Genomic DNA, 11,873 nt, shown 5'->3' with positions numbered 1-11,873 from the left:
ATTTTATATTAAAAAAAACAAAGAAATAAAAGCCACAGTAAATAGCTTCTAGAGGACAATAAAAACAACAAAAAGTAGAATGAAAATGAATGGAGTTCAAGTTTCCTGTGGCGCACGCGCAACATTGCTTGCAGGCAGAAGAAGAGTGCAAAAACAGGGCTGCAAAGATAAATGGACATATAATAAACCTTCAGTCAGATACTAAAACCAAAAACGCAAAGACTAAAACTGAAGGATAGGATATCTAAAGAGCAGATGAGGATTAGCATTATGTAAATAAAAAGTAAAAAACCAGCATTGCAAGACATGTAACATCTAAAAATAGAGCTTCTTTGAGTTTCAGGACTAACATTTGTCAGGCCAAAACAAGCCAACACTGCTCGGATAATGCAGTAATGTTGTGCTTGTGAACAAGATCTGTACATTAATCAGATAATCTACATATTCAATTGATGACATTAAATGTGCTCAATTAACCGAAGGATGGGGTAAAGATTTGTCCAAATGAAGCAGTCTCTCTAAGGGTAGAATTCATCTGCCCAGCTAAGGGTGCAAAACTCAGGCCAGTAGTAGGTGCATGAGGTGCTGCAGGAGCCAAAGCATGAGCATTGATGTAAGGGACCGAACCAAATGCATGTGAGCTCAATGTGTTACAGGGAGATGTGAATTGGTTCTTGATGCAGGGCATGGTGACACTCCGAATATATATGACATGGTGTGGTTAGTGATGTTGTCAAAGAGTAGTTTCCTGATGAGATATAGTCCCAGAGTGAAGCAGTAGGTTGATGCATCAAACAAAATCCCACAAGCAGATTGGACAAGCAACTGCAACCCGAAAGTCAAACTAATCACAAACATGGCTGAAAGAATCAATTCCATTTTCTGTTCAAAGCCACACAACTAATAGTTAATGTCAAAAATTTATAGCAATTTTTTTTTTTTTTTTTTTTTTGGGTTAGAATGTCATGTGTGAAGCTAATTCTGGTAAGGGCAACTTCAAGCATTTATATATACAACTTTATCCCCCCAACTGTTAGTCCTCCCATCTTAACTTTTCTGGGAATTTCTTCAAGTAGACAGGCATAGCTGACATATAGACAAAGTTTCCAGGTTGTGCACAAAGAAAGTTATTTACTGTGAGTGTTGCGGTGTAAGCTGCTATTCTACTTCCTCCATATTGTCCAACAAAAACTCACAATCCAAAACAGTGCCCCCAAGATGCTGCAGTCATAGTCTAGATCCCTAATCTAGTTTGTCAGATAATCAGCAAAACAGAAGGCCAGAGTAGAAACTACAATAGCTTCTAACACTCAGATTTGTAATGCTTTAAAAAAATAATAGAATAAAATAAAATCCTTCACATTACATGTTGCATAATTACAGAGTTATGAAAATACTCAATAAGTGAGGACATCTGGGTTCCAGAAATAGACAAAAAGACTAAAAGTTCCAAAAAGGTTGGTCCCAAATGACACAACAAGTAGATTGACACAAATCAGGAATGGAGCCAACACCAAAAGCTGGGGTAGCAGGAGCACCAAAAGAAAGATGAAGAGCTGCTGGCAGTCTGTAAAGCTATCCCAACTGGACTCAAAGCACAGAATGCTGGGGCACTTGAAGCCCAAAATGAAAAGCTAGCTATTTGAAGCCTGAGAAGCTGTCCCAGATTCTAAGGTTGATGCAGCAGACAGACCAAATGTTGCACTAGGGCTAACTAATGTTGAAGTCATTTTGGAACAAAAATTTGATGTCTTTGAATTGGCAACATCTGAAGCAGCTGTAGTGCCAAAAGTCTGGGTACTAGCATCACCAGGCTGGCTTATGAATCAAAGAAGGCAGATGAACCAAAAGGCACACTTTTCTCACATAAAAAAAAGGTCATAATCAGTGCACTAAACACACACCTTTGATGGATTTGAGAGAGGTGATTGCTAGGAAATCTTACCCCCAACTTTGTTTTGGAGAGCCTGATTCCCATATTCAAACCTGCAACCAGTCACTTTTGGTGGAAAGCACTGTTTCCCATGTAGAAGAGATCCTACAGAGATGATAAAAAATTTCAACCACATGAAAAAACATTTTAATAAAAAATATAGATTATGACTCAGAAAGAGGGGGGGGGGGGGGGGGGGGAATAAAAATAAGTGAATTACTGAATCTGTATTTAATCACTGAAACTCCACGTACAAAAAAACTAAAGAAAAGGAGAAGGAAAGAAGACAGCCATGTCATATAACAATGAACATGCATTTTCTACCAAAATTTTGATTAAAAAAAATGTAAAAGTTCTCAGTTTCTTGTGCCAAAATCACCCACCAATTCATTCAATGACTAATGTAGAAAAAAAAGACAATGCCTTTCTCAATTATCAGTTTAGACACAACAAAGTTTCAAGCCAAAATAAGGGGGGAACAAAAGGCCCCAGACCACAAGAGAGTCATAAAGATTAGAGTGAACACAATTGATCACACTGAATGTCCATTTTGTTGTCACTTCTTGCATAACCACTGCTAATGAATACATGATGTCTAAACAGAACCCATTGAATTCAACTAATGCAAGCTTCCAACATAAAAACTTGAGTATTGGGCTAAAATGTCAGAATCAGTTAGCAGTTGCTTATCAAGCTACCATTAAAGTAATTTTTCTTTTTTAAGGTTAAAACCGGTTGTGAACTTATTAGTGGCAATACACTACAACCACCATAAAAAAAATAATAATAAAAAAATAAAAAAACTCATAACGAGGACATTTTAAGCATGAATAACTCAATTAGCAGAAGATAAAACATACTGAAAAGATTATCAGATAGATGTAGTGAATTGAGGAGGTCATTAGCACCTTCAGTTACATGCATAAATGAATTGAATTTGTGAAGCAAAGATCACTGTAATAATGAAAAAATCAAAACTCACACAAATGCGTGTGATACCATACATACTCATACACATAGTGATACACATAACAAGGCACCCTTGAACAGTTAATGTATGCGCATGCCCTATAGGCTCCAAAAGAAAAGAAATAACCAGTATTTTTTGATAAGTAGAAACAACCAGTATTAATTACATACATTTACAGTCTATGTGCTCTAAAAACAAAATCAAACATGCATTCTTAAACTCACATTCATTGATAATTTTGGTAAGTAACGAAAATTTTATTGATCAAAAAAGGAAGTACCTGTGTACACCAGGGGTGTACTTAGGGAGCAGACTATTCAAATTACAATGCTCAAGCATATCTAGAAAATTAGAACATGGAAGAGGATAAACAGCAACACTTCGGATTGATTGATAATTGAAGAGAGTAAAATATATTTGATGATTAAAATAATAGCCCTAATTACAAATGATTTTACTAAAAGGTTGTTCAAGGTTTACAACCTTGTTTCATAGAATAAACAAAAGAATGTACACAAGCATTTCATACAGGACCATATTGCACATTCATCAAGAAATTTGAAAGGTAAACAAAACAGTAGACTGCCAATTTTGTGTCATATCCATTCACTATCAAGCAATGAATAATATAGAAGAAATCCCCATTTTTTTCTCAAAAATTTGGTAAAACTCTTTATGATACCTGAAGACAGAAAGGGGAAGGTGGTATGAACACAAGATACTGGCCTTCAATCACACATACTTAACGACGCAAGAAGACAGCCTAATCAGTGAATTTATTGATGAGCCTACTACCACTTGTGCCTAAGGCTTAGTCAATTAATTTTGAGGGATGCCCCAGTGGTCTCAGTACCTCTTGTGTAGGCTGGCCACTAGGGTTTGAGTCCCACCAGCCCCCCTATCCCCTATTTACCTAGCATTTTTTTTTCCCCTTAAGGATTTAATTCATTTTCTTACTAGGTTAGTAGATTTAATATCATTTGTTAGAAATGTTCCTTTCCTTATTAAGATAATAAGGCTGAAACTCTATTTGAAGAACCTAAGGCTCAGTACTATAGAATTGTTTACAATTTGCCTGAGCAGTAAAATAATAAAATTTATCGTTGGCATTTCTCCTTTGATAGTTTGGTGCTAATTCCTAGGTTCTGTTTTCTCTTGCTTGGTGTTAATTCCAAGCAACATATGTTGATTCCTAGGTTTATTTTTATTTTTCTGTTCTTCTGTTTTTCTGAAATTCTTTGAGAATTCTGTACTGCATCAAGAAGACAATAAGTTAAACCCAAATGAATTTATAAATTTAGAGAGAGCAGGGTCAGGGCATAGCAGGTAGGGGTGTCAATTTGTGTTCGCGGGTCGGGTTCGTGTCGTGTCGAGTTATAAGTACTCTGCTATATGGGTTGACCCGAACCCGACCTGTTTAGTAAACGTGTCAAGAATCCTCAACCCTAACCCGACTCGTTTATTAAACAGGTTAACCCAACCCGACACGTTTAACCTGTTTAATTAATAAGTCATATAAAAGTTAATACAAATAACATGTTTAATAACCTGCTTGATTAATAGGTCATTTATGACCTAAATAATCTATTATTAATTTTTATATATCTAAAATTAAAATACAATTACAGCCATAAATATAGTAATAAACATATAATTACAACAAAAAAATTAAGCAATAATAACAAAATTTAATGCCTTTATTATTTAAACGGGTCAAACAGGTCAGACGGGTTCACATGTGTGAACCCGAACACGACCCATTTATTAAACGGGTCAGCCATGTCAACCCGAATATGACCCGAACCCATTTAACCTCGACCCATGACCTGTTTATAAACGGGTTAGTCGTGTCGGGCGCGGGTCGTGTCAGATTTTGCCACCCCTAATAGCAGGCTAGTCAATGAGTTTGTAGTTTCTACAGAGCACAAGATAGATGACTGATTTTTAATTTAATTACACTTCTCATGATGAATAATATTTAGTGCTGCAAAGAAGTTAGTTACATTTTAATGCAAATCAAGCTTCAGCTAAACTTTTATTTAAATAAAATAACACATTACTCTATTGCAGATATCCAGTTAAATGCAGCAGTCTTTTTCATCTTTCAAGAAGGAAGCCAGTGGATATGCATTTTGGAATAGAAAACTAAAGTAGAAATGAAATCCAATTATATTCATGTCCAAAACATCTTTGCCCATCTAAACTAATGGATCATTTCAGTACCAACAAAAAAAAAAAAAAAGGACATCTTTTGATAGGTAAGAAATATTTTATTAAAAAAATTCTACTTTATGTATAAAGAAAACGAAGAAGCATATAGAATTACATCAAAAGGAATTATATACAAAAAGACAACAACTCTATGAACCATGCAATGGAATTACTATTTGTAAAGCCCCATGCTTGAGACCACTTATATATGGAATTAGTGAAGCTTGCTGCTAATAACTGGCTCCCCGTAAAATAGGGATCATAGAACAGGGCATAATTACAAGTAATGCAAATAAGAAAAGGAAAACAAAAATCTCAGACTTGAACTCTAACCAGAATAAGATGAAGAAGAGCCTCCAAACGCAGGAGCTGAAGAAGCACCCAAGGCACATGTTGAGCTTCCAGGACCAAAAGAGTGGGCTTCTTTCTGTGAAAAATAAAATTGAAGATTCCTGAGTTGCCCCAACAATTCCAGTTGAGGTTCCAATCAGTTATTTACACTCACGAGACTCCAGCAAGAGTATTTACTGCCTTTGCTTTCCCATTTACAAGAATATCATAAGTAATCTCATCAGGTACAAGACCTCTGTCAAGCATCTCATCATGTAGTCTAAAAGCTTCTTGCAGATTCCCATCCTTGAAGTGTCCAGCAATCAAGGTATTATAAATTAGAACACTAGGAGTCATGTTCTTCCCATCCATGTCTTCCAAAATCTTGCGTGCATTTTCTAGCTGTCCTTTGTTACATAGGCCATTTATTAGAACAGTATATGTAATGATGTCTGGCACAATACCCTTGGAAAGCATCTCTGAGTAAAGATCTGATGCAAGTGGTAATTTCCCATCTTTTAACAATCCATCAATCAATGTAGTGTACGTTTGCAAATCACACAGAATTCCCTCATTTATCATTTTCTTGTGCAAGTCAAGGGCTGCTTCCATGTTATCTAGATTCCTAAAGCCACTAATCATGCTGTTGTACACAACTGTATTTGGAGACAAACCGACTTCACGAAGTTCAGAAAAAAGTTCACGTGCACTTTCCATGTCTCGCCTTTTGCAAAACCCATCAATTAGAGCGCAATATGCCATGACATCCAATTCAAGACCCTTGCTTTTCATCTCATTCAGCATTTTCAGAGCAAGATCAATATTATTGCTTTTGCAAAACCCATTAATCAAGCTGGTGTAAGTGACCACATTGGGGGAAATTCCACTATCACACATCCCTCTATAAACAGACAATGCAGAATTGATGGCACCCTCCTTGACGAATCCATCTATAATGCTATTGTAAGTCAAACAGATGGGAATGAAACCCCTCTCAACAAAGTTCTTCAACATCTCATTTGCCTCAGATGTGCGGCCAACTTTGCACAAACCATTGATAACAGTGTTAAATGTGAAGTCTGTGGGAACAATATTTACACCCACCATTTGGTCAAACACATCAAAGCCACATTCAGTGTCACCTTTCTTAAAATATCCATCCATTAAAACAGAATACGTTATCACATTAGGTTTTAAGCCCTTTTCTATCATCTCCAAAAATAAACTATTTGCAACATCCATATCCCCCTTTCTGCAGTGGCCAAGTATCATGTTGTTGTAAGACACTACATTAGGTTCCACACCCTTGCTAATCATTTTTTTCCATATACCTTGAGCCTCATTTACTTCACCTTTTTCAGAGAACCATGACAAAAGATTATTATATGTAAAAACATTCGCAATTCCACATTCGACTGCCTCATCAAACAGCTTGAATGCATTTTCCAGTGACCGAGATTTCAAGAACCCAAGTATTAAGGAATTCACATTGAAGACACTAGGCTGGATACCCTTTTCTTTCATTTGGATGTAAAGCTCATAGGCCTTTTCCATGTTCCCATTCTTACTGCACCATTCAATCAAAACTGAGTAAGTAACCTTGTTCGGTGAAAGTCCATCCTCACCAATCTTATTGAACAAATCCAAAGCACTATCCAAATTCCCTTGCACGCAATACCCCTTCATCAAATTCATCACCACAACCAAGTTCATTGACTTCCCACAACTAACCATCTCATCCTTAAGCCTCAATGCCTCTACCATATTCCCATGCTTCACACAAGTTCCTATAACACAAGTATACGTACCCTCCGAAGGAACCCATCCCATTTCTTTCATCTCCTTCAATAGCACAAAAGCCAAACTCAAATTGGGTTTCTTACAAACAGCCTGAATAACAATACTATACACTTCGGCATCAAGTTCTATCCCTTTAGCCTTGGCCTCTCTAAAATACTCCTCTGCCTTCTCAGGCTTCCCGTCCTTCAAGCACGCACGCATCATCACATGTACAGTATAGCAATCGCCACTAATTCCTCTACATACCATCTTATTGTGCAATTCATGTATTTCACCAAACATGTTTCTCCTAACCAATGCAGCCAAAAGAATATTGATAAATGGTACCCAAGGAATTATATCACTCTCAATCATTCTATTATAACAAAGCACAGCATCTTCAATTCGATTAGCTCTAACATAACTATTCAACAGATAATTAAAAACCCGCGAATCCAACACGAAACCAAACCTGTTGGCGCATTCGGCTAAGTGATCGACAAAGACAGCCGGAGCCGGAGCTGAATCCCCGAAGACACACTCAGCAAGCAAGCTTTTAGCAAGTTTATGAGTCTCCGGAAAGCCCACCAAAATGTGAAGCAAAACGCAGAAAGCATCCACGCTTTTAACGAAGCCTCGCTTCCTCTCAACCTGTTTGAAGTGATTCAAAGCCGATCTTGGGTTGTTCTTGTGGGTGAGGAGGGTGTTTATGACATGGGTTTGAGTTGAAACTGAGTTTTGAGAAATGGGTTCGGATTCAGACTCAGACTCGGATTCGAATTCTGAAGTGATTCTCTCCGGATTGGGATTCTCGGGAAATTGAGGTTTATGGAGAAATTTTGGGTGTGAGCAGAGAAATTTGGGGTTTAATAAAGAGCGGAGAAGAAAAGGAGGGACTGGAGAAGAAGTGATTGAAGATCTCATTATCATCATTATTGTGTGTGTGCTCTGTGTTTTTAGAGTTGTCTGACATGAGCAAAAACCCTACCTAAAACCCTCTTGTGTGTCTTTGTACTCGTTTCCAACATTCATTCAACTCTCTGATTTTTTTTCCTTTGAGAGTAAACGTTACGGCAGTTCAACTCTGTGATTTTAATTCAATTCTATGACAAAGTGATGATGGGCTGGCTATTCAGCAAGGGAAGGGATTTGATGTTGGAGCCCAATCAAGCCCACCAAAGAATTAATAGGCCAGCCCATATTAGAAAGAACTTGTGATTCCTTTTTTTTTTGATAAGAGATTCTTTCTGAAAATTGATATATTAAAAGACCACAAACAAAGACAGAAAATTAAATATATTATCTAGATTCCGGACACAAAAAAAAAAAAAAAAAAAAAAATAATAGTAATCATTACTCATTAGTAGTAAATTTGTATGGACCAAGTTCAACCAGGGAAATATATATATATAGGCCATGGCCATGCAAAATCATTTCACCTCAACTCAAAGAGCCACCTTAGCAGGATAGATAGCATAGGATAGGTAAACTGCTTAGTGCTTATAATTAAAGAGGTTTTGTTAGATATGTGGACTCGGCTATCAATTTATTCTAATCAGATTAAAATTATGAATGAACTGAAAGTTTCTAATGAGAGAGAAGAAGAGAGCGACCACACATCATGGCCATGGTTTAAGCATTTAAAATGAAGTTGTCAAGAAAAAAAGATGTGGTAATATTTTCATTGGCTAACTGTTCTGACCATTCCCAATTGAACTAGATGCAAATCAGCTACTTTTACCTTAGAAAGATACACGTCCAAAAAATGGCCAAATTTGACTGAAATGCGACCACACATTATCAACTATAGCTTCAATTGCAAAGCCATTCCGCCGTAGATCGTCGTATATCGTCGACCAACGAAGATCAATCAAGAGAGAGAGAGGGCGAGATTGAGAGAGGGAAAGCGATTGAGCTTTCTGCCATGTACAGAGCAAGCGGGAGAGAGAGAGAGAGAGAGAGAGAGAATGGAGAGAATGTTCTAGATCAGAAAAGATTGGTCCAGTTCCATTTACCTTTAAACCCAAACAACCAAGCCCGAATAGACATGAGCCAGCAACCCAACCTATCACAATAAAGCCCAGATTGAAATTTAACCCAACTCAAGCCAAGCCCACAACAAAAATATACCACCAGCCTAACCCAAAAATAATTCTACTATATAAAATTCCCAAACCCAAAATTAGAATTTCTTAACTAATAATAATAATAATAAACCCCATGAGCACATAAATAATTAGAAAATTACTCCAAAACTCTTTGACATCACATAAATATTTAATTTTAGATATGTTTTCAAGCATTTTTTTTTTTTTGTTGTTACATAATTTTTAAACCTAAAATAAACATAAATTATGTCTAAAAATATTTAAATTATACATAAAAATAAATATTAAGTAATTAATTAATAATCATACCCTAGACATGTCATACCCTAATTTTTCAAGAATTGCCATACCCCCGTACCTGTACCTGTACTCAAGTCTATGCAACTTAGAAGTCCTCCTCCTCCTCCTCCACTATCAATTTATTCTAAAGAAAGAATAGTACAAGCTGTAAAATCAATTTGCTGAAGTTAAATCTTTCAAACAATGGAATTGATTATAAACTTGTCCAAGGATGTATTGACAAGAGCACATGTGAACCAAATTCTTATCCTCTTCCTAAATCAACATCACTAAAAAAAAAAAAAAAAAGAGTTATCCTTGAAAGATGGTAATCAATTATGTAGTTGATTAATGGGGCAGCCTGAGCAAGAACAATTCCCACGCCTCCAATGATGTTTGACACTGCGAAAATTTTATTAAAAAAAGCATGAAATAAAAGCCATAGTAAATAGCTTCTAGAGGACAATAAATACAACAAAAAGTAGAATAAAAATTAATGGAGCTCAAGTTTCCTGTGGTGCACGCGCAATACTGCTTACAGGCAGAAGAAAAGTGCAAAAACAGGGCTGCAAAGATAAAAGGACACAGCCTTCAGTCAAATATTAAAACCAAAAACGCAAAAACTAAAACTGAAGGACAAGATATCTAAAGAGCAGATGAGGATTAGCATTATGTAAATAAAAAGTAAAAAACAGCATTGTAAGACATGTAACATCTAATAATAGAGCTTCTTTGAGTTTCAGGACTAACATTAATTTGTCTGGCCAAAACAAGCCAAGTAGCCAACATTGCTTGGATAATGCAGTAATGTTGTGCTTGTGAACAAAATCTGTACATTAATCAGATAATCTACGTTTTCAATTGACGACATTAAATGTGCTCAATTAACCGAAGGATGGGGTAGAGATCTGTCCAAATGAAGCAGTCTCTCTAAGGGTAGAATTCATCTGCCCAGCTAAGGTGCAGAACTCAGGCCAGTAGTAGGTGCATGAGGTGCTCCAGGAGCCAAAGCATGAGCATAGATGCAAGGGACCGAACCAAATGCATGCGAGCTCAATGTGTTATAAGAAGATGGGAATTGGTTCTTGATGCAGGGTATGGTGACACTCAGAATATATATGACATGGTGTGGTAAGTGATGTTGTCAAAGAGTAGTTTCCTGATGAGATATAGTCCCAGAGTGAAGCAGTAGTTGATGCATCAAACCAAATCCCACAAGCAGATTGGACAAGCAACTGCCACCCGAAAGTCAAACTAATCACAAACATGGCTTGTCTAAATTGCAAAAAATTTTAGATAACAACAAAAAATTAAATATTACACTATATATATCACCATATGCCACATACCATTACACATGGTAGTCAAACTCACCAATTTATGTGGGAATCTTTTTTTTTTTTTAGAGAGTTTCAACCTATGGCATCCGCTCCTTATAATAGTTCTTTATCATCAGATCAAGACACTAATCAGTTTTTGGTGTAGACGGGGATTGAACCCCAGATCTTTTATACAACTATCAGAGACTTTGCTAGTTAAGCTAATTGAAACCTACTATATGAGAATCTAATTCTATTGTGAAACTCTCAAAAAAAATTTCTATTGTTTAAACTTTTCTTTTATGGGACATTTAAAATTTTTAAAAGAAAAAAAAAATCCAATTTTCTATCATATGTATCAAACTTTTTCCTCTACATGTCAAATTTTTATCTTCATCAACAATTTTTTTTTTTTTTTTTTGGGGGGGGTGGGGGGGGGGGGGGGGTGTGGGGAGGGAGGGGAGAGAGAGGGAGGGATATATTAGTTCTCCCTTAAGTATAGTGGTTGTATGACCAACCAACTAAAAAAAAAAACTTAATGAATTTTTTGTAATTTGGTATAGTCACTTTGTGCAACCACGGTTTCTAAACCAATATTTTATTATATTGTATATGATATGATATGATATACTATATAATTAGTTGGTCTTAGAAATCGTGGTTGCACCAAGTGACTTCACCAAATTGTAATTTTTTTTATAGATTTTTTTAAAAATATATAATTTTTCTTCTCCTATAATTTCTAAATTGATAAAAATCTTAAGAGTGAACTATGTATTTTGTCCTTATCGTTTACTTCACATTTCAATTTGGTCCTTCAACCTTTCAACTGTGTCAATTTGGTTCCTAATGTTTTTAGTATCGTGTCAATTTAGTCCTTATCATTATCTTTTAGATGAAAATTGTGGCCGTACTGGGCCATTGGGAGAAGAATAAACGGCAGG

At 36.1% G+C, this 11,873-nt stretch overlaps 1 protein-coding gene across 2 annotated transcripts; it reads right to left on the bottom strand.

Moving 5' to 3' along the window:
- Positions 1-297: 297 nt before the first annotated feature.
- On the bottom strand, positions 298-8,261 carry LOC126726277 (pentatricopeptide repeat-containing protein At3g54980, mitochondrial-like). 2 transcript variants are annotated; one of them, XM_050431505.1, is made up of 3 exons: positions 5,448-8,261; positions 1,946-2,038; positions 298-1,242 (listed from the first exon to the last, which is right to left on the bottom strand). In XM_050431505.1, the coding sequence occupies exon 1, from the start codon at positions 8,154-8,156 to the stop codon at positions 5,616-5,618; it is 2,541 nt and encodes an 846-aa protein (XP_050287462.1). In that variant the 5' UTR covers positions 8,157-8,261; the 3' UTR covers positions 298-1,242; positions 1,946-2,038; positions 5,448-5,615. The 2 variants fall into 2 exon arrangements, with proteins under 2 accessions (XP_050287462.1, XP_050287461.1); XM_050431504.1 differs by lacking the exon at positions 298-1,242 and adding an exon at positions 1,298-1,856.
- Between the last annotated feature and the right edge of the window lie 3,612 nt (positions 8,262-11,873).

Source organism: Quercus robur, chromosome 5, assembly GCF_932294415.1.
Source record: "Quercus robur chromosome 5, dhQueRobu3.1, whole genome shotgun sequence".
NCBI classification, from domain to species: domain Eukaryota; kingdom Viridiplantae; phylum Streptophyta; class Magnoliopsida; order Fagales; family Fagaceae; genus Quercus; species Quercus robur.
Note: the sequence above shows the minus strand (reverse complement) of the source record. Positions and strands in the feature narration are given on the sequence as shown.